The sequence below is a fragment of the Mobula hypostoma genome, chromosome X1 (genome assembly GCF_963921235.1).
Source record: "Mobula hypostoma chromosome X1, sMobHyp1.1, whole genome shotgun sequence".
NCBI classification, from domain to species: Eukaryota; Metazoa; Chordata; class Chondrichthyes; order Myliobatiformes; family Myliobatidae; genus Mobula; species Mobula hypostoma.
In genome coordinates this window covers 41,477,104-41,501,302 of record NC_086128.1, presented here as the reverse complement: position 1 = coordinate 41,501,302, position 24,199 = coordinate 41,477,104, and the positions used below count along the sequence as shown (strand labels likewise).

The 24,199-nt window shown below is 42.9% G+C and overlaps 1 protein-coding gene across 2 annotated transcripts in view; it reads left to right on the top strand.

Moving 5' to 3' along the window:
- mpp2b (MAGUK p55 scaffold protein 2b) overlaps positions 1–24,199 on the top strand; it is a 602,124-nt gene that overhangs the window by 250,078 nt on the left and 327,847 nt on the right. For both annotated transcript variants that reach the window (XM_063037930.1, XM_063037932.1), the window contains exon 2: positions 22,293–22,421. In XM_063037930.1, coding sequence (XP_062894000.1) covers positions 22,388–22,421 — 34 coding nt within the window. In that variant the 5' untranslated portion in view covers positions 22,293–22,387. The remainder of the gene's footprint in view (positions 1–22,292; positions 22,422–24,199) is intronic.

Sequence of the window (24,199 nt, the reverse complement as noted above, 5' to 3'; positions counted from 1 at the left end):
TATTTCATCGTTTCCAATCTTATGGCTTTTTAGTTGCCTTCTGCTGGTTTTCAGAATCGTTCAAATCCTCTAAGTTCCCACTGATTTTTTGCCATATTGTATGCCCTCTCTTTTGCTTTTATGCTGTCTTTGACTTCTCTTGTCAGCCACAGTCAGGTCATTCTGCCTTAAGAATCTTTGGGATGTATCTATCCTGTACCTTCCAAATTGCTTCCAGAAACTCCAGACATTACTGCTCTACCATCATCCCTGCTAGTATCCCCTTCCAATTAACTAGCCAGCTCCCCTCCCATGCTTCTAATTCCCTTTACTCCACTGTAATACTTGCACATCTGACTTTAGCTACTCCCTCGCAAATTGCGGAGAGAATTCTATCACATTCTGATCACTGCCTCCTTCGGGGTTGTTTACCTTAAGCTCCCTAGTAAAATCCAGTTCATTACCCAACACTCAGCATAGCTGATCCCATCGTGGACTCAGCCACAAGTTGCTCTAAAAAGCCATCTTATAGGCATTCTGCAAATTCTCTCTTGGGATCCAGCACCAACGTGATTTTCCCAATCAACCTGCTTATTGAAATCCTCAATGACTATTGCAACATTGCCCCTTTGACATGCCTTTCTATCTCCCATTTTAAGTTGTAGCCCATATCCTGGCTACTGTTTGGAGGCCTGTGTATAACTCCCATCAGAGTCTTTTTCCCCTTGTTGTTTCTTAACTCTACCCACAAGGATGCTACATCTTCCTATCCTGTGCCACTTCTTTCTCAGGATTTGATTTCATTATTTTTCAATCATCAGAGCCACCCCAACCCCCTGCCTAGCTGCCTGTCCTTTCAATACAATGTGTGTCCTTAGATGTTACGCTCCTAGTAATACTCTTCTTACAGTCACTACTCAGTGATGTCCACGAAGTCACACCTGCTGATCTCTAACTGCTCTACAAGATCATCTACTTTATTCCACATACTGCGTGCATTCAAATATAACCCATTAAGTCCTCTATCCATCACCCTTTTACCTTGCAACTCATCTCACTGACTGCAATTTTGCCCTATTATCCGCCTTGTCCTTCCTGACAGTTTCACTACATATTGCCGCTGCTTGTAAACCAACAACCCTATCCTCAGCCCTATCATTCCAGTTCCCACCCCCTTGCCAAATTAGTTTAAACCCTCCCCAACAGTTCTAACAACCTTGCTGGGAAGGATATTGGTTCCTCTCAGGTTTAGGTGTGACTCGTCCCTTTTGTACAGGTCATACCTTCCCCAGAAGAGATCCCAATGATCCAGAAATCTGAAACCCTTCCCCCTGCACCAGATTCTCAGCCACACATTCATCTGCCAAATCATCCTATTTCTCCCCTCACTGGCACGTGGCAAAGGCAGCAATCCAGAGATTGCTATCTTGCTTTTCAGCTTTCTACCTAGCTCCCTGAGTTCTCTCTTCATGGCCTCCTCGCTTTTCCTACCTATGTCATTGGTGTCAGTATGTACCAAGACTTCTGGCTGCTCCTCCTGCTGCTTTAGAATGTCATGGACCTAATCCAAGACGGCCCTGACTCTAGCACCTGGGAAGTAACATACCATCCAAGTGTCTTCATCATGTCCATAGAATCTCGTGACTACTCCTCTAACTATGGAGTCCGCTCTTATTACTGCAGTTCTCTTCTCCCCTCTTCCCTTCTGAGCCTCCAGTGCCAGAGACCCAGTGATGTGAATGTGTGTGTAACTTCCCAGTGAACTTGCTCATGACTAATTTTGTATCCATTTTAATGAGGATAGCATTAATGATGAAGTTGAAGAATATTTAACATTTTTGCAGAATCTATTTGTTTTCCTCAGTGTACTAAATGTGCAGGCAATGTCATCCAACAAATGCATCATTGTCTGTAGAAAATTGGTAGGAACTGTGGTTTGCATGATTTTAATTCCTTTTGAAATAGACTCTTTGACAAATAGATGAATTCTGGCCAAGTTTTTCAAGATTTTTGGAAATTGTGTGGACTCTCCCCAGCATAATGGCAATTGACCAGTTTCTGGACTGTGGAATTGAATCCATGAAGTTGTTTTTTTCAGAAATTATCCTCTGCAACAGGTGCACTGTTAATCAGTTTTCTGCAGATAAATGAATGTTCGAACATGAGCTTGACAACACCTATTTTGAATTTTGCCTGCAAATCTGCCACCTCCAGAATAATGAACAGCGTCACCTTCTTCCCTTGAGTTTTGTTTCTTGCTGTAGCAGATCTCCTACAAATGCCGGTGAGTTTGTTAGTCATGGAGTGTTACTTTATGAGATTTGCTCAATCTATTCTAGTTAGGACTGTCTGATGGACATCTGACTATACATAGAGTAGGGAGGAGAAAATTCAATGACTGAGTCACAGCTGCTCTGTCAATTTGCTTTCTCAACCCCAAACTATAAGTGGATACATTCTTGGTGAAATGCAGAAGGAGACAGTGTAACATTGTGCATTGAGTAAGAGCATGCATTGATCTGCAAAAGTAAAGAAAGTCTGTTACTTTTGTCACGTAAAGATCAATTGTAATATTTAAACTAAATGAATCTGCTCAAATAAAGCCACATAATGATCTGCACCTGCCTTTATCAGAACATAGTTTCTCAGTTTCCCTTCCCCTGGGGAAGAATGTGTGCTATAGACAGGAATGCCCAGATCAGAATGAAAGAAACTTTTATTGGTAAACTCTGTGAAAAGATACTGTACATTATTAGCACACTGTGTGTGCCCAAAACTGAAGGCACAAGAATCGCTTGTCCAATATTCAACTGTTAAATCCAAGAAAATGTCTAAACAAAGATTCCTTATCAAAACAAAGGGCTGACAGGGTTCGGTATATAAAGTCCATTCTTTGACCTGAAGACATTTTCTAGTTCTGGGGCATTGCATGCTCTAGTTACTTCTGTAATTACTAATGGACTTTTCTTATTGGAAGATAAGCAAACTGGCTATTTCAATAGGTTTCAATAGGTACATTTAATGTCAGAGAAATGTATACAGTATACATCCTGAAATTCTTTTTCTTTGCAAACATCCATGAGAACAGAGGAGTGCCCCAAAGAATGAATGACACTTAAATGTCAGAACCCCAAAGCCCCCTCCCCCTCTCACGCATAAGAGGCAACAAAGCAACGACCCCTCCCCCATCAGCAATAAAAGCATCTGCACCACCCCCTACCAAGCACTCAAGCGTGCAGCAAAGCATTAATAAAGACACAGACTTGCAGTACCCCAAAGACTACTCGTTCACCCAGTAATTCGACATACCACAGGCTCTCTCTCTCACCCTAATAAGGGAAAAAGAGGTGTCCTCGCTTCACACCGAGAGGAGAGACATAACAAAATAACTCACCAATTTATGGTGTTAAAAGTCTGTTGTGTCATTTTTTCTGAGCTCTGTTCTCCAAAGAACAGCAGCTAGTTCACTGCTTATGATCTTCTGTCTCCCAGGTGGTGGCACCGGCCTCGAGTCTGTTCGCCTCCAGAGCCACGAAAATCCAGCACTCTGAAGGCACACTGGTCTGTCAGGCCGCATCCTTGGCATATCGAAAAGTGGCCCGTCGTGAGGCCCAGAGAGCAGGTCCCATTTCCGCAAAGAACTGAAGTCAGCGTGTTCAAGCTCCTTATTAGCCACTTGTCAATACAGTGGAATTCTTCATAGAGCTCGGCATCCCAGCCCTTCTTTTGGGTCATTGGTATTGGCTTATTATTGTCACATGTACCAAAATACAGTGGAAAAACTTCCACACCAGCGATCCAGGATGTTAGACAGTGCACTCAGACTGCTGAACGGCAGCTTTCTGGCTATCAGATCCCGTGGTTCTGAGTGTCAGGGTGTAGGGCCAGGTGAGCTCAGGCTCAGACCTGGGATTTTCTGAGAGCACTACACTGTATGTACGTGAAGCTCTATCATTGATGCGTTGCTGCTGCATGTAGTGATTTGGGAGATAAATGGTAAATCTACTACCTTGTTAAGTAATGGTCACTGTGGACAGTAAACATTCCCCTTTCAAAAAGGCCGAACAAAGCTAATTAATGGCCTACTCGTAGCTCATTGGGTTTGTGGGATCTACTGTGTGCAAGTTGGCTCCTGTCTTATTCAAAGTTTCAAAGATGTTCATCATATTTGTGTGATGGAGGGATGTGAAAACAAGTCTCTTACTACCTGAACATTTATGTTGAGCAGGTTTGAATATGACAATAGATAGACAAAGCAACAGTGCCTTTACAAACAATCTGCTGGAGGAAGTCATTGGGTCAAGCAGCATCTGTGGGAAGAAAAGATTTATCGATGTTTCAAATCAAGACCTATGTGGGTACAATAGGGTCTTTGCGGATACAATGGGGTCTTTTTAGAACCTCTTAGATAGGTACATGGAGCTTAGAAAATTAGTGGGCTATGCGCTAGGGGAATTCTAGGCAGTTTCTAGAGTAAGTTGCATGGTCGGCACAAAATTGTGGGCCGAAGGGCCTGTAATGTGCTGTAGATTTCTGTGTTCTATGTTCTATGTTCTCCCACAAATGCTGCACGACATCAATTAGAATTATAGTCATACTTTATTGATCCCGGGGGAAATTGGTTTTCGTTACAGTTGCACCATAAATAATAAATAGTAATAGAACCATAAATAGTTAAATAGTAATATGTAAATTATGCCAGTAAATTATGAAATAAGTCCAGGACCAGCCTATTGGCTCAGGGTGTCTGACTCTCCAAGGGAGGAGTTGTAAAGTTTGATGGCCACAGACAGGAATGACTTCCTATGACGCTCTGTGTTGCATCTTGGAGGAATGAGTCTCTGGCTGAATTGCCATTTGTATAGCACAAAATAGGAAATGTCACAGTGTTCACAGAAATATGACAAGGTTCAATTATATAATCAACACACAAAAAACTGCTGGTGAACGCAGCAGGCCAGGCAGCATCTCTAGGAAGAGGTACAGTCGTCGGTTCGGGCCGAGACCCTTCGTCAGGACTAACTGAAAGAAGAGATAGTAAGAGATTTGAAAGTGGCCTGCGGCGTTCACCAGCACTTTTTGTGTGTGTTGCTTGAATTTCCAGCATCTGCAGATTTCCTCGTGTTTGCGTTTTTAAATTCAATTATGTAATACTGTTTTTATCAATTTTCCAATTGAACATTGCCATTGCTGGGCATGAAATGCTGCAGTTATCACTTTGTGGTGTTTTGCGTATCTCCAGAAATTCACCAGGCCATTCAAGCCTTGACTCATCCTTGCCCGCCATCATGATTTTATGTTCTAGGGCAGCAAGTATTAACATCATCCCTTTCAATACTCTTTTGGAAACATTGTGAAAAAGCTTGGATTGCATTGGTGTGGGAGCACAGTCATTGAAACAAATAGGTTTTCCCAGCATAACACTAGATTGGGGTCTCTTATTTACCTTGTGTCTGCCATCCTACCTCGACCCTACAGTAACCCATGTTGTTGATCACCCCTCCCACTAACCAACTGACCCCCATGATTCTATTATTCCAGGATGTAGCCCTCAGTCTCCAGCACTCTTTATTCCTCCTATTCCACCCCCCCCATTCCCACTTTTGTCATATATCTCATTATTGTCCCAATCCTTGAACAATCACCCACTCAATCCCTGCTTTCCTATGACTAATCCAAAATTAAGATCCTTCTGACTATACCACCACCCTTACCCACCCAGGGTAAAGCCCCCAGTCCTTCTTCCCACTGTACCAATGACTTATAGCACAAACCTTGGTTGACTCTAGATTTGTCAGTCGTCCTGAATTTCTGAACCTCACCTCTAACCTGATTCTCAGGTGGCAATTTTTAATTCCCTGAAAATGTGCACTTAAATTTTGAGGAGGTTGTGAGACTTTTAACAAAATAGTACTGGGAGTCCTGCTCTAACTCCTTTCAGGGACATGGGATTTTTCAGGTCACAGAGTACCATATCATAGGAGTTCAGGCACAAATCCTTTTCTATAATTTAAGACTGAATATGTTCTGGTCACCTCCAGGTACAGACCAGGTAATATGAATTTATATCACGTATTTCTAAGAAATTTGAGGCTGTTCGTTATACTATTCAGAAAGATTAAAGCATAAAGCCATGAGCTTTGATGACAGCAGTCCGCATTATTTGTGTCTCTATAGGACTTTGTAGAATAACAGAGCAACCTGGTTTTGACTTTATAGATAACGTTCCAGATTGAATGAACATCGAGTTGGAGAGCTGACTGTCATTTCTCTTGAGTGATGGGATGACAGGCAGTAACTTGTATTTCAGCCTCTTGGAGATGGCTCATCTTGCTGCATCACAGTGCGCAAACTTGTGGATCTAACTGTAATATTCATGCAATTGGCATGTTCAGCACCTCCTCCTGTCTTTCAGTCTGAGAAAAGTACATTTTGGATTGCTGGAGCTTGCACGCTAACAGTTTGAATTTTGTTCTTTCTTTCTAAAGCTTGTTTTCATGGAAAAGTTGTGATTATGCATGCACATAATTTGCAGAAGTTAATATAATTTGGAAGGAAGAACATAAATGCTCAAAGAATGGTTTAAAATAATGAGGGTTGCAGCACGTATATATATATATTTAACAAACTGAATTTGCAGTTTTATTGCATTCTACAGTGTATGAGTGGAGTTGATGAATCTTAATTGTGAAGTTTTTAGATGAAAATGTTTGGTTCTTTCCATTGCACTGTTAGGATATTCAGAGCAATATTTTGATGTAAGTATACATTTAATGTAAAATTTCTGTTCCTGAGAACTGTCCCTATGCTGAGTTGTCTGTAATGTTTGTTTTCGATAGGTACCAATATCATATCTTACACAGACCATTATAGAATAAAGTCAAATTAAACTAATCCCTTCATTTCCTGCACATTCAAGCGCCTATCTAAAAACCCCTTCAATGCCACTCTTATATATGCTTCCACTACCATCTCTGACATTGTATTCCAAGCATCTACCACTCTCTATATTTAAAACAAACCTTGTCCTTCACATCCCCTTTAAACTTTCCCCCTTACCCCCCTCACCTTAAAGCCGTGCCCTCTAGTCGTCAACATGCAGTCAATGGCCACTTTGTTAGGTACATCTGTACACCTCATTAATGCCAATATCTAATCAGCCAATCATGTGACAGCAACTCAATGCATAAAAGCATGCAATCATGGTCAAGAGGCTGATTTGTTCTTTAGACCGAACATCAGAATGGGGACGAAATGTGATCTAAGTGACTTTGACGATGGAATGATTATTGGTTTGAGTATCTCAGAACTGCTGATCTCCTGGGATTTTCCTACACAGCAGTCTTTGAAGTTTACAGAATGGCACGAATAATTAAAAAAAAATCCAGTGAGTGGCAATGCTGTGGATGAAAATGTCTTGTTAGTGTGAGAGGTCAGAATAGAATGGCCAGACTGGTTCAAGCTGACAGGAAGGCAACGGTAACTCAAATAAGCACAAGTTACAACAGTGGTGTGCAGAAGAGCATCTCAGAATGCACAACACATCAAACCTTGAAATGGATGGGCTACAGCAGCAGAAGAGCATGAACATACACTCTGTGGCCATTTTATTAGGTATGGGAGCTATACAGGATACACTGAGTGCATCTACCCTGAGAAAAAAGATTCTGGCTGCCTATCTATGCCTCTCACAATCCCTTACATACACTTGCTATAAATCTTCCATTTCATTGAATATTCACCCTAACAATAGCCATTATTAAGCTAATGTAATACAGTGGATTCCAGTTAATTAGGACATTTGAGACCAATATATTTTGGCCCAATTAGGTGGCTTCCCCAATTAGCTGAAATAGGTAAAAAGGTATAAAAAAGACAAACTGCAATTTAATTGAGTACCAATTCATGTACTTAAACGAAATACAGAACAAATTAGAAAACTACCAGTACTACGACATACTATAAAACTGTTTATTAGTTCCTAATAGTTATCAATGGAGGAATTCTTCCAGTGCAGACTGCCATGCTCTTTTGATTGATTGTAAATGAACAAAAGCAGCACAGGCAGCTGTATTGGTTATGAATTGTATTCATACATTGCTTTCAATGGTTGCATCCTGCAAATCTTCAGTTTCATTGTAACATTCAAGATATTTGTTGTTACCTTCAAATTCTTCATAGTTCCTTACTTGTTGAAGTAGTGAAATTGGTTCATTTTCATTCCTGGCCATTTCTGGCATTTCCAACCCTCAATGCCTGAATCCACAGCAAACAAAACAGTTCTGAAGTGTCTTACTGCTTGATTGTTGCCAACAATCAGTGACAAAAATCACAGCTTTTTGAACAGGAACACATGCAACTGATGCTTTTTTTAAAAACTGTCCGCTCTAAGTACGAAGTAGTGTCCTAACAACCACACAAGTGCCTGCAACGGATGCTAGTTAGAAACTGTTCGACAGCAGTTTCCTGTCCCAATTAAGCGGCATAGCATCCCAAATAAGCGAAAGGAATCCCAGCTATTTTGTCAATTAGTTTTTGATCTGTAAAATTTGTCCCCAATAAATGGCTACCCTGATTAACCAATGGCCCAATTAACCGTAATCCACCGTATATAACGAAGCCAGTAATTAATGAATGCCATGAAACACTTTATTACTTATTATTATTATCAGAAACTTGAAGCTTCAAAAATGGATGAGAGAAAGGCCTTGAAGTACCAGCCCTTACTGCAGGAGTGTAAAGACAAGGGACGGCGGGCATGGTTGTTCCCTGTGGAGGTCGGCTGCAGAGGTTTCCCAGCCAAATCAGCATGGCGGTTGTTGTCAAATCTGGGCCTGGAAGAAAGGAGCAAAAAAAAAAGCAGCTCCTAGGATGGGTGAAGAGGCAGAATGAGCCTCTTGTTGGATTTGAAGCAGGCGAGAGGAGCGAAGCTGGAAGCCAGGAGTGGATGGGCAGTGATTTGGCCACCACTGCCGGCCCACCAACTGGAGAGTATCGTGGTTAAGGGTCGAAACACTCTTGTGAAGTTTGGGAACCACCTGATGACATCTGCTCCTGGCTGAAGAATATGGTTACCTTATAAGGTGTCTGGAGGTTGCACCCTAACAAATGTATGTAACAAATGTGTAAAATTGGATTTCAGTAAGTCAGGGTTTTGTAACCCAGAGAGTCCCTGTATTTGGAATGTACTGTATAACTATTATATTACCATTTCTTTGATTCACCTGTAACACTCGCTTTGACTAGTGGCATGATCTCGGGGGTGGTATCCCCCCTGCCTGGCCAAACTTTATGTAACACTCAGCTCTATCAACTCACATCCATCTAGGGGAAACTGCTGTCTGCCTGCCAAACTATGTCTACGTTTGCATAGATGCTGTGTAATGCACCCCAGTACAAACCCACAATGTAAAATATCAGACAGTACACAATGCACGATTAAATGATTACACTTTATAACCCTTTTAGGTGGTGTGGTTAGTAGAAACAAATAACACAAAGGCGCCACTCAGTAAGTTTATCAGTCTTGTGCACAAAATATAATTCGTTGGAGCTCACGCCTTCCTGATCAATCCACAATCAACCTCCGAACCTCCGACAACATCCGAACCGTCAAATTCCGGTATCCGCCATCCGGGAACCGCCAGCCGATCCTGCACTTGCCCTTTCTCTTCGCTTGCCTTGCCGAAAAGACCCCAAACTCTCGCTTGGTCCCACCATACAAGATAGCATAACAGGTCATCATTGGTTAGTTCCCTGTTATCTGTAACTTTAACCCAAACATCGCAGCTACAGAGAAACATTACCTCATCATTTAACATTACAGAGAAGGCATTTCATATAACACTACAGAGAAGCCAATTCATTAGCTTTAGTAGTTAACCTTACTGAGAACCCTATATTCTCCCCCCACCAAATTTAGTCATGCCCTCATGACGTTCAGATAATTTGCCAACCCTTCCTGCAAAACACAGAGCCCAATCCAAGTGCAGAAAGCAGTGACATAGCTCCCCAAAACAGTAGAGATCACGCCCTGTTCCCCAGACGGTACATAGGCCAACCTTCCTGGGAGGTTCCTAATTCTCTGAGACCTCCATACCCGCTCTTCTATCTCTTCTGCCTCAGGCACTATGGGGGACCCTTTGGGGCTACGTGGCAAACCCTCCTGCGAACGGTCACTCAAGCCCCTCTGCACCCTGGAACCCCCTGTCTCTTGCTCAGGGCCCACCTCCTCTCCTTCAGCACCCTGCGATACCCCCGGCTGCCCGCCAATAGCCCTCCTTACCCCGCCTAACCCAGTGGGAGAAGGACCAGGAGTCTCTTTCTCCATCATGGAGGAGTCAGCGAACGGCAGCATGTACCACACATTCGAATCATCATCCTCCAAATCAGTATCCCTTTCGCGGTGGGCTCTTTCATCGCCCCTCGCTTCCGCAGAGGCCTCGTACTAGGCGTAGACTCCAAGTTGGGCTCTAGGTCTACCTGTACTTCTTGGCTCAGGGGCAACAGGTGGTTCCGATGGAGAATCTTGACAGGCCCCTTCCCCTACTTGGACCTCACCCAGAAAAACGGTAGGTTTGGCATCTGCCTCTCCATCACATAAGGTGTGGCCGCCCAGCGGTCAGCCAACTTGTGCTTTCCCGGTAATCCCAAATTCTTTATGAGGTCTCGATCTCCCGGCAGGAGTTGGGAGATCTTCACTTTCTGGTCATACCTCCTCTTATTTCCCCGATTCTGCTTGGCAGCCATCACCCCAGCCAATTCGTAAGCCCTTTTCAGCTCTCTCCTCATATCAGACATATACTTCAGATAATACTTCAGCGGTACGTCACCTGCTTCAGTCCTGAAACAGAGGTCAATGGGCAACCTCGCCTCGCGCCCAAACATCAGATAATAGGGCGAATACCCAGTAGCTTCATTTCGTGTAGAGTTGTAACAGTGAACCAGATGCCCAATATGTTGACTCCATCTGCTCTTTTTGCTGATCTCCAGAGTCCCGAGCATGTCTAGCAAGGTCTGATTAAACCTCTCAGGCTGGGGATCTCCCTGCAGATGATAGGGTGTGGTCCTCGCTTTCTCAACTCCCAGCATGCCCAGTAACTCATAGATGAGCTTACTCTCAAAGTCCCGTCCCTGGTCACCATGTATCCGCCGGGGAAGGCCGTAATGCACAGAATACTTCTCCCATAACACTTTTGCTGCTATAGTTGCCCTCTGGTCCTTGGTAGGAAAAGCCTGAGCATATCTGGTGTAGTGGTCCGTGATGACTAAGTCATTCGCTGTGTTGCTGGCATCGGGTTATAAGGACAGAAAATCCATACACACCAGGTCCAGGGGCCCTGCACTCTGCAGGTGTGACAATGGAGCAGCCTGCACAGGCAGTGTCTTCCAGCGTATGCAACAAATGCACGACTTGCAGTACTCTTCAACCTCCAACTTCATTCAGGGCCAGTAAAACCCGTCATTGAGCAATCCATAGGTCTTTTCCACCCCCAAGTGTCCAGAATCGTTGTGCAGTGACTTCAACGCAACCTTCCGATATTTCTCAGGCAGGACCAATTGCCAACACCGAGGTCGATCCGGGGGTGACGTTACCCGGTATAAAATTTGGTTCTTCAACTTCAATCGAGGCCATTCTCTCTGTAATGGAGGCACTGAAATGTGTTTCGTCTTCTCTGCCCGCACCGTATCCCCCTTTTCCACCGTGTACCAAATAGTGCCAATGCCTGGGTCATCTCGCTGAGCAGCTGCCATTTCCCCAGAACTTAACTCCAGCAGCTGCTTGGTCTTCAGAGCAGTCAGGTTACAGTAAACAGAGGGTAGGGCATCTTCAGTAGCCCCCAGTGGGTCCACTGCGTGATCCGGTTTCTCCTTTTCCTTGGCCTTCACGGTGACAGCAAACTGACACATGGCCTTCACCCCAGGGGCAGGAATGCTCTCCCCCTCCTCGTCTCTGTCCAGTCCCTCATCCATCCATCAGGGCAAAGCGTCTGCAGCGACGTTCCGGCTCCCTGGCCGGTACTTCAGGCTGAAATCATATACTGACAAGGCCGCCAACCACCGATGGCCTGTGGCATCCAGTTTCTCTGAGGTCAGGATGTAAGTTAGGGGGTTGTTGTCCGTCCTCACCTCAAACTTGGCCGCGTAAGGACAGTCACTCAGCTTATCCACCACCACCCATTTGAATGCCAGGAACTCCAACTTGTGGGTGAGATAGTTTCTCTCGGGGGGCGACAGACGCCAGCTGACAAATGCTATAGGCCTCAACCCGGTGACCTGATCCTGATACAGGACAGCCCCTAATCCCTCTCAGCTGGCATTGGTGTGTAGTACATAGGGCTATCGGGGGTCTGCAAAAGCTAGCACTGGTGCCTGAGTCAGCAACTCTTTCAGTGATTTAAAAGCCTCCTCACAGTTTGCATCCCACATCTGTCCGAAGGGCTCCGATGGGTTGAGATATTCTCCAACCTCCTGTCCCCTTTTTCCTTTCCCTTTCTTCCCCAAGGGAGGGTAACCACGCAGAAGCTGGTTCAAGGGGTGACTCACTTTGGCGTAGCCCTTCACGAATCTCCGACAATAACCACAGAACCCAAGGAACGAGCGCAGAGTGCTCACAGTCTGGGGCCTCGGCCACGTGGTCACCGCTTCTATCTTAGCCGGGTCATAGCTACTCCATTCTGCAAGATTATATGCCCAACATTGCTAACAGATGTCTTGCAAAACTGGCACTTGTCCAGGGAAAGTTTTAACCCTTCCTCCTTCAGTCAGCTTAGCACCTTCAGTAACCTCGCTTTGTGTTCTTCCAAGGTTGATCCAAATACTATCAAGTCATCCAAATACACCAACACTTCAAGCAAATTCATATCCCCCACCATCTTCTCCATGACCCACTGGAAGGTGGCAGGGGCTCCTGATATGCCCTGGGGCATCCTTTCAAACTGGAAAAATTCCAGAGAACACATAAATGCTGTCTTCTCCTTGTCGGACTCACTCATGGGGATCTGGTAATATCCACTCCTTAAGTCCAGCACACTAAACCACTTTGCCCCACTCAGACAGGCCAGGGCGTCTCTAACCCTCGGGACCGTATACTGATCAGGGACGGTGCGCTGGTTCAGGGTCCTATAGTCCACACGCATGCGTACCTTTCCATTCTTCTTCCGGGCCACTGCTATTGGGGATGCATAAGGGCTTTGGGACTCAGAGATGATCCCAGCTTCCTTCAACTCACGCAAACGCTGCCGCACATCTTCCACATCTGCAGGGGCCAGCCGCCGTGACCTCTCTCTAAACGGGATGTCCTCAGTCACCCAGATGGTGTGGCGAGTGCTCTTGGAACAGCCCACCTCAAACTCGCCAAGGGAAAAACATCTTCCAGCTTCATCATCTACTCCACCAGCCTTTGCTTCCAACCTGGCGGCGCAGGAGAGTCCCCAAAGTTAAAGGCCTCAACAGTCAGCTTTCCTCTGTTTTCTAATGATTTCCCCCAGTGGGCCTCACAGGGGCACTAGGCATTACCGTCACCGGGAACAAATGTGCCAGAGGCATCCCTCTCTTAAAGGTGATTTCTCTCTTCGTGGTGCTCCGGACAATCACAGCCATCCTGCTCGTCTCTACCACCGAGGGCCTCTGCAATTCGGGCCTCACCAGCACCCCAGCCAGAAATCGCGACTCCCCCTTGAGGTCTTCCAGGGCATCCATTAAAAGGGCCTCACCATCAGGAGCTCCGGGAAATCTGGGGGCTCCCATCACTCTCGCTACTTCCCCGGGCCTTATTACCCTAGGCTTCGACTGGGTGCACCACACAGTCCCTTGTTTAAATTCAGTATCCGGCCCAGGGTGGCTCCGCACTTCCTCAAAAGCAGCTCGAAGCACTGGGTGCACAACCAGGGTCCCCAAAAAGTTCTCACCCGCTCTCTCTTTACAGGCCCCCATGAGCCTCTGCACCACAGGGGTGTTGGTCCCCACCAGAATTGAAGCACTGCCCGTCTCAACCGGGTCCAGACAAACCAGCACTAACGTCTCCAGAACTTCAGACACTCCCACATCGGCTTCTGAAAACTCTCGTCTCACTGACATATACCTGTCATACGGATAATCACCATCACTGATGCCCCAAATCTCCAGTGCACTGAATGGCGTCAAGGGCAAATGCTTTAAATACTGGTTGTAAAACTAACGGTATAGTAACGTGACCTGCGACCCGGTGTCGATTATGACTTTAGCATAGATTTCCCTCTATCTGTAGCGAGACGCTGGAGCAGGGTCCCACTAACCCTTCTGGAATCGGGTCTTTTGCTTTCGGGGGTTCCTTGGTACATTGCTGGGAACGTGTTCCCCCAGAGACACCAGGCCATCTCCCAACGGGGTCTCCTCTAAGTTTCTTGACACCTCTCCGTTTGGATGCCCGGGGACTTGCCCTCCGAGGGGCTCCCTGCCACTCACATTCCCGCCCTCTTCCCCACAGCTATAGCACACGCTACCGACCTCCCCTCTTCTCACGGACCCCTGCCACTCGCAGCCCTCTGCGCTGTCTGTCCCCTGGGGGGCCCCTGCCTACCGACCCCTCAGTTCTCAGCTGGGCCACCACCTCCTTTATCAATTCCCGGGTGGAGCCGACTCCGATCACTTACCCACCAGGGGCTGCAACTCAGGATTTCACCCTACTAATAGAGTCCTCCCGCGGCCTCGACGTGATCTCATCCCCACTCACGTCTCTGGTCAACTGAACGAACGTCGGAGGAAGGCGCATTTTATAGGACTACCAGAGATTCCAAGCAATCTTGTCCTCAGCCTGGGCACCCCTAATTACCTGATCCATCCTTAACTGATCCACACCCTCAGCCCGAATGAACCCCCCCCCCCGGCGCCGCAGTCCCCCAAGCTGTCTCTCTAGCCAAAAGAGGTACATGGAGAGGTTCTTATCCTTCTCCTGACGCATGTTTTGAAACTTCCCGAGGAGCTCCCGGTCAACCCAAAAGCTCTTTCCAAGGCCTCCAGATAGTTGTCCAGAGTGGCTGAAGGCTGGTTAACCTTCACACCTTGCACTACCCCAGCTGCCACTCCCTGTACACTTTCAACTAATCTCTGTCGCTTTTCCTCACACGAACACTGCCACTCACTTAACAACTGCAATGCTTGCTCTACCCATGTCTCACAATCCTCTTCACCTTCGGGAGTGGGTGTTATCCCCGAGAAAATTCTTATCTTCTGGCGGGGCCCCTCTGCCTTTCTTGCCAGGGAGATAATGGCAGATCCCAACACGGAACTCTCGCCTTTCACTGGGGGACAGGAACTAACCAAGTATTCCAAATCTGACCATTCTTTCCCTTTATCCTTCAGTACTGAGAGAATTCGTTCCCTGAGATCCCCTCCCTCATCTGCTGGCGACTCAGCTCGCTGAGCTCCGGCCCCTCCCTCCCCAACAATTTGCAGTCGCCATGGTCTCGCCTCCCCTGAGACGCCAATCTCCTCTGGCAATTCCGCCCCTCTAATGTCCTCACTTGTCTGCACCAACACTATGTCTGTTCCTGTCTCAAAATCAAAGTTTCGCGATACAGTTTCCACTTTGCCAACAGCTTTAACCATACTCAAACCTCGAAGTAACACTTCATCCGATGGACTAGTCTCCACCCCCTCAACACGCATGCATTGCTCACTGGCACCCCCATAGCCGCACACCATCGCTGAAATGCGGCTGTCGCCATCACAACTGAACTTTAAACAGAGTGATCACACAGCATCCACAGAATTCAATCGCTGGACGAGCTCCCACAAATGTAACACTCAGCCCTATCAACTCACGTCTGCCTGGGGGAAACTGCTGTCTGCTTGCCAAACTGTGTTTACGTTTGCATAGATGCTGTGTAATGCACCCCAGCACAAACCCACAATGTAAAATATCAGACAGTACACAATGCACAATAAATGATTACACTTTATAACTCTTTTAGGTGGTGTGGTTAGTAGAAACAAATAACACAAAGGCGCCACTTAGTAGGTTTGTCAGTCTTGTGCACAAAATATAATTCGTTGGAGCTCACGCCTTCCTGATCAATCCATAATCAACCTGCGAACCTCCGACAGCATCCGAACCGTCAAATTCCAGTATCTGCTGTCTGGGAACCGCCAGCCGCTCCCGCACTCGCCTTTTCTCTTCGTTTGCTTCGCTGAAAAGACAGCGAACTCTCTCTCGGTCCCACCATACAATTTAGCAAAGCAGGTCATCATTGGTTAGTTTCCTGTTATCTGTAACTTTAACTCAAACATCATAGCTACAGAGAAATATTACCTCATCATTTAACATTACAGAGAAACCATTTCATATAACACTACAGAGAAGCCATTTCATTAGCCTTAGCAGTTAACATTCCTGAGAACCCTACATTTAGAACTCCTGTTTGGGTGGATGCTGCGTGAAGTGTCCCCTGTGTCAAATTAGTACCCCGAAATAACAAACAGTGCACAATATGCGGTTAAACAAGTAAGATTTTATAATTCTTACTTGGGCTATGAGACTAGTAGAGAACAAATATAAAATAAAAGGCGCCAAGAATTTATTTAATCAGTTCATGCACAATTTGCTGGAGCTCACGGTTTTCTTTCGCTGATTCCTTCTTCGATCGTCGTCGACCCTCGGCTCCCGCCGGAGCCCAGAGGGTCAGGCAGCCCACCGACTTCTCAAGTCGCGTCCTCCTCTCTTCATTCCCCTCGCGTCTTCTGCTCAAAGCCCGCGAAAACCAACAGCTTTCACACAAACAAGAAAGAATAACATCTTGCCCATTGGTTAGCAACTGAATTCCAAAATCCCATTATCTGTACCTATAACCCAAACATGCTGCTACAGAGAACCCATTACCTCAGCAGTTAACATTACAGAGAAGCCATTTTATTAGCCTTAGCAGTTAACATAAAAGAGAAACCTTTACACTTCACAATAGTAACTTGTTGCATTAGTGCCAGCATTCTTTCATGATGACTTTTCCACTTTTGTCAATGTGGGAACTATAAATTCTTCCATAGATGGGGCAGTTGGTGGTTGACTGAGCGGGCAGGTGGGTAGTTTGAGAGATTATGTGCTCCTTCAACTGTTTACGCAGGGCTTCTTTGTGCTCCTGATGCATGGACTTAAGGCTCTGCACACCATACCAATACTCCTCCTTCATTTTCCGCAGTCATGGGCTAAAGATCCCCTGGAGACAGTAAGGATGTTGTATTTCTGCAAGGAGACATTTAGCACCTGCTTGAATCTTTTCCTCTATGTCTGTCTTGTAATTTCTTCCATGACAGAGGTTGCAAATATTCTAAGTAGGTGCATCTGATTTTTTTTTTGGATTCCATCCTTTGACAGAGAACATTGTGATTTCTTTGGGTTACTTTTGTAATGTCTGAAAAACTGTGGATGTAAGATATTCTCCAGTGTGCTTCTACCTCTTATGGAACAGCACAGATTGCATCACTGTGATCAGTTTTTCATTTATTCAAGGGTTAGTATTTGTGGCTAGTAAGTCAGTTATAAAATGGTTCTGTTGGAAGATTAACGTTAATCAGTTTTGAATTTGCTCTGCCAAGATAGAGCTTTCCTGTGCTAGGAGGTAGTGGGTATATCCTCCTTTTAAATATGCTTTAAATTTTTAAAAATCCTCATTGACTCAGTGGAAACAGGGAAGTACTGAATTCCATCTAATTTGTTCCTGAACAGTGAACTGGCCTGTAAAATTCTGGTTGGTTTTGAATTCTCCCCAAAAGTATAGGTTAGAATTGTAAAAGAAAGTAAGTTCTCTCTTAAAAAGACACTACATTAAACTTGGCATTGAGCTCATTGATGTTATAAAACAATAAACTAATTTTCTAGATAATATTTACACATGGTTATTGTATAATGTTTTCATTCTCAGATCTTTTTGATATCTTAGGACTTCCCATTATTTTTTCTGTGGTACAGTTGGAATAGCTGAGCACTCCACCAATAATTAAATGTCTTTCCACTTGTACAACACTTAGATCCAGAATTTAGTTCTTCAAATCTATCTAATAATGTATTGTTTTATGTTACCAGAGCTGACAGTGAAGGATTAATGTGAAAACTATTTGCAAAAAAAAAATAGTCTATTTGATGTTCTGATGTGAGTGTTTGAAAGTTTCCCTTTGGAACTACGTTTGTAAATTCTAAGATCATACGTATATCTCTCTGCGAACAGCTCAAAGTTCTTATCCTAAAAGCAGGTGTATATCATTTAGGTTTTAATATGCTGCCATAATTTAAGAAACACTGGCTGAATTTCAGAACTTCTCAACATGTAACATTATATTTAAAATGATAATGAAGCTACCAATGACGTCCTTTCAGCTTTTATCGCCTTAAAGGCATTAAGGTCTTGCTGTGCTTCACTGGTTATTTCATTAAAGTTCGAGCAAATGGCACATAAAGATGACGTTTGTGATCTGATCTGTAAAATGAACTCTGATATAAACAGGGTGGCTTGTTGGAGCTCTGCTATGTTCTGTTAGGAAGCTTTCCCACCCTCTGTAGCTAAAGAGTTTCAACCCTGGCGTTAGAGGAACTCTTGTGGGGCAGGTTGGAAGGATAAGTCAATCACATGCTCACTGTGTATGGGTTGTTGCTTAATTGACCTTGCTGAGTAACATTTCCAGCTTTTAACTTGCTATATTTCAAACCCTTATCTGAAAATGATTTCAATTTCATAAATGTACTAACGCTTGACAAGAAATTCAATAAAATATTCAGTTAATATTCAATCATAAGGTTTAAAAATAGCATGGATGGAGGTCAAGATTAGGTCATCCTAATCGAGTGCAAGTTCTCCTGTAAAGCTAATAAGTAGGTTTGTCTACTGCCCATTGCTGTCCAAAATTCAGTGAAGTACACTGATGAATTTTCATGATCCTTCTAAGTGAAATAGTTGGCTGGGGCAAAAAATGGAAGTATTAAATCTTACTGATAGTGAGCTCACATTATGCTGAAGCAGATGTGAGGGATGGTTTTAACATATGAACCAGCTGTATCTTAAAGCTTGATGATGTCATCATAAGAGCTAAAATAATCCATTCTCCATTACTTGAGCCTTGACAATAGTTAAAATTTGGTGTAAGAGGTAGGTTAATAGTACTGTTTCTTGGGAAAACAAGGCAAGTGCATGCAAAGCAAGTTATTTAGAATTGGTGGTTATTTTCAATTAGAAATTGATAATTTGACAAAAATGTGTTGCATGTAATTCATTATATTGAACTGAGGTTCCTTTCTATAATTTTCAGTGAAGAGCCAGCCTTTAGCTACTTCTCATACTGAAAATATTTAGAACAAACTGTTTTCTTTCTAAACACATCATTCACCAAAAGGTTGCTTGATCTTTTCCTGATTTCTAACAAAAAGTAAGCTGCTGGAAGAACTCCGCGAGCAGCATTTGTGGAGAAAAATGCATCAGGGCCTACCTTTGCCAAAAATGCCAACTATCCTTTTGCCTCAACCAGTGTTGCTTGATTCTCTGAGTGCCTCCAGCAGTTTTTTTTTGTTCCAGTTTCCAGCATCTGCATTCTCTTTTGTCTCTTTTCTTGGTCTACTTGTGATCCTTAAGATCAAACATTGGTTTCCATTTTTTCGTATCTCCCATCATGCAACACTCCATTAAGGATGTCTGTAGTTATTTTAAGAAGTCACTTCATCAAACGTCTGGACCATATTGGCAGAGATGAGCTCAGATAATTATTCTTCTCCATAATCTTCTCTCCAAAAACTTATTTGCAGGTTGTACAACAACACTAGCACTATGTCAAATTTGACTGTACTGCCTAACTCAGATTCCCATGTACAGTTGATGCACTGTAAGGTTAACAAAATAATTCAGTAATAGCAGTATATAAAAAGCCAACTCCATCTGTTAGTATATTTTAAAATACACTTATGAGCTAATGTCACAATCATTTTTTAACACTAGTTCTCTCTCACCAGAATTTTAGTTCCCTGTTCTGAACATAAACTCTTTGTTAATTATCCGTTATAAATAGGGCTTGAATATTTTGTGGTCTTAACCATTAAGACAAAACAAAACATTGCAAAGTCTGCAAGGAAAATAGGATTTTAGTTTTCCCACCAATAGCTTTCTGTACAGGCAAATAAATATCAGCCATTTTTATGTATTCTGCTTTAAAAACATCATACATGGGTTCCAAATACTCAAGTACAGTACTGATTGATGCCAATTGTTTGTGGGGTTCTGGAGAGAAAGACCAGGCAAGTAAACATGCTTGCAGAAATGGTGTGATAAAACATAATGTGTCTACCAACACGTGAAAGAGCAAGAGGTTTTGGCAAGGAACTGATTAAGCTCATCTGTAGTTATGATTACTATTGCCCATGATTTAGTTTCACTTTGCGGAAGTGGAAATGTGCATTCCATTGGTGCAGATTTTTTAATTCATTCCAGTGGAATATAAGATCTCCTGTAAAGTAAAAATACCCAATTTTCCTTAACCCTTCCAAAAAATGAAGAAACAAAATCAGGGTGAACCAACAGTGATCTCTAGCTAGTGATTTTTTTTTGAAATATTGACATTATATTTACTACAATCACTAGGGGGTGTTGTTGAGTGAGATTATTTTTATTTTCCTTTAAATATGATAATGTTATATGTAATTTTTCTGATGAAATGCAAATATTAATTGGAACTAAGTGTACAGAATGTGTTTGTCACAGATGGACCGTTTAGCTACTTGCAGTCTGGAAATATTTGGATATAATGCAAAACATGAAATGCATGATAATTATACCATCTGGATTTATTTCACTTTAATGTGACTTACTGTAATGAGAGACTTGAAATAAATCAACAGCATTGAAGCTACCTAAAATAAGGCAAAATTCAGCTTTTTTACTAGAGATTAAATCAGATTGTCCTCCAAAAATGACCAACACAAAAGATTGAAATACTGAAAACAGAATCAGGCACCACCTATGGGAAAAAAGAAACAAGCTCAAGTTTCAGATTGATGATGTTTTGCATAAGTTAAGATAAGTTAGAAATTAAATATGCTTAAAGTTGCAAAAACTGGTGAGCAAACTACAGACCTGTCTGTATCAGGGGGTAGACTAAGAGAAATGAATGGTACAGATGGCAGTGGTGTTGGCTGAGAAAGTGGTGAAGGAGCATTGCAAAATTTCCTTTGCACAGTATTGTGCAAAAGTCTCAGCTGCATGTAAAAAAAAAGTTCTGTAAAGTGAAGATGCTTTCAAAAATAATGGAATGAAAAGTCTCTAAATATCAAAAAGTTGCTATAAAGAGCAGTAAACAGTGGAAAAAAAACTAAATCAAATTAATATTTGGTGTAGCTACCCTTTGCCTTTAAAACGGCATCAATTCTCTTAGGTACACTGGTGTGCCGTTTTACAAGAAAATCCGCTGGTAGGTTGTTCCAAGCATCTTGGAGAACTTGCCACAGTTCTTCTGCAGAGTTTGGCTATCTTGCTTGCTTCTGTCTCTCCAGGTAATCCCAGGCAGACTCGATGCTGTTGAGATCAAGGCTCTGTGAAGGCCATACCATCTGAAACCAGATAAAAAATCTAGGATGCCTAAAACTTTTGCACAGTACTGTACAATAATGGAACTTGCCGTTTCCACATCAGGGAAGCAGATTTGCCTTAATAATTGGTATATGATATTAGAGTTATATATTTTTAATGGATTACCCTCTCAGCAGGGACTGAGCACTCATCAAGAAGCTATCAACCTCCACTTTAAATATACCCAATAACTTGGCCTCTATAACCGCCTGTGGCAATGAATTCCACAAATTTGTTACCCTTTGGCTAAAGAAATTCCTCCTCATCTCTGTTCCAAAGGGATGCCCTTGTATTTTGAGGCTGGTCCCCGGAATCAGTTCTGGATTCAATCTCAGCGCTTTCTCGTGGCATTAGCAAGGGCACATACTGGGTGGAATTCCTAGGGAAGTATGAATTCCTTGGAGAAGCCTCCTGACAGGCATAGGTCAAGTGGAAAAATGTGCCCAATTTAGGGAACATGAATATAGGTATGATCCTGAATTGGTAGGTCAATTTCAGGATCTTACGTGACTAGTTTCATTGAAGCTGTGTTCTGGAAGAAACTGGACTGCCCCTAAATTCCACTTCCCTTGCAGAAGACACCTTAGAACTTTGCAGCTGTGGAATTTGGACTGTCGAATAAAGGCTTGACATTCCTGCCCAATATTTCAGCAAAAGGCTTAACAAGGATCCTTTGCACTGCAGTGTATATACAGTATGTTAGCTCACCAACTTAAACTCATTTTTCTTTTCCAGCTTTTGATTGCACAAAGAAAACATAAATAACCTGCCGTAAGCCATCATTCTAACGGTGACAAGAAAACCTTTCCCTCTGCTGGAAGGGTGCCAACATGCCTGTGGCTTCAGCTCATTCAGACGATACAGGTGGGTTGTACAAGGCCTTATGTGCCACCTGAGTTCTTTTACAGAGTTTTTGATGTATCAGCTTTATTTATGGATACAGGTACTGTAACTGTTGGTCTGGCTCTTGTTTGGGAAAATAAATGCAATCAATTATCCTAATGTTTGAGAAATATTTAGATTAGCACTTGAATGCTATGGCATTGTAGAATGAGTTCTGCAAAGCAAGGATTAATATAGCTGGGTACTTAATGGCTTGCATAGACATAGTGGCTTAAGTGCCAAGTTAGTTTACTCACTAGCTGCTTCTTTGCCTGATTTTCTTACTCTGGAATGACTGGAGGCATTTTGTTATTGTCAACGGTACTATACAAATATATGTTGTTGCTGTGCATATTATTCAAAAATTGGATATGTATGTTGTTATTGTCACATATGGGTAGTTCTGCTATAATGTGTATTAGTTATAACATGATTGATGGATTAGGAAAAGTCATTTACAATATGTTGGCTACATTGGTTATAACACAATCACGTTCAGGAAAACTATTTAATATTTGTTATTTAAAGGCATCTGTGGCCTGTTCTGTTATAATGTGTTTTTTCTATGAGAAGTTTCTTAGGAAAGTAACTATCCTGTTAGAACAGAACTACCTGTAGTTTATACTTGTTAAATGCTTCACATTGAAATGGTTTCATGCTCCTTAGAGGAGAATGGAGAAAGTTAACCCAATTTAAACTATTTTTGTCGCAATGACTCACAAACAAGTCCACAAGCTGTTAATTTGGTAGTCTTTTATTTTAACTTTGAGGACTAAGAAAACAAAAGTTAGTCATTATAACTGAAAACTTTATTCCTGTTTCATTCTCACTCTTGCTTGTTTAGCACATAATGTGATTGAGATCTTTATTGGATTTCATCTGCAGGTTGCATTATTTGTTTCCTCAAACGGAAGCTATTCACATGTTATATTCCAGGCAGTCAGTCTCCTTGCCAAGAACTGACCAGGCCTAAGTCTGCTTAACGGAGTATTCATAAGGAACATTTGTACACTGATCCATTGTTCCCCATGGTTACCATGGTCATTGATTTTTCTAATCTCCTTGTTCCCGTAAATTACAGCAACGCTAAATCCTAGTCTCATGAGCCAAGTTGCTTCATTTTGCAGACTTTAATGTTGATGCAATGGGTAACAGTTCATCTGAGATATAGAGCCAGTTTCAAAGAACTCTAATCAAGTGTAAAACTGTCAAAATCTTGTTTACATTTATCTGTTGCTATTGATTAGTTGCATCTCTGGCTATTATCTAGAGGTTTATGTAGTTCAAGAATTTTGTGTTAATATGGATACGGTTAGAATTATGAGAAAGCCAGATATCACAAGATTTTCTAATTAATTGATAGTTATTTTTAAGTAGTTTCCTTACTTGAAAATGAACAAATAGTTTCCATTTAATGACTTGAAATTCATTAAACTTTCACCATTACAGCTGGCAGTTACAAAGGTAATTGTTCTTGTAATTTGCTGTTATTTAGACAGGGCACCTTGTGTTGCCTCATACATCAGAACAAACACAAAGTAATAAAGCAACACCAGAATAAAATTGGAGTTCGCTTCATAGGGACAGGTGGAAGCTCTTGCTTTTGGAGTCATGGAGCTTTTGAAATAATTCTTCAAAATCTGAAATGTTCTGATCACGGAAATGCAAAACTTTGCAGTACCATGTTCTGTCTTTGAGTTGTGAGAATCAAATTCAAAGATCACACGAGAAGTATGTGGTGCTGGCTACCAAATAACTTC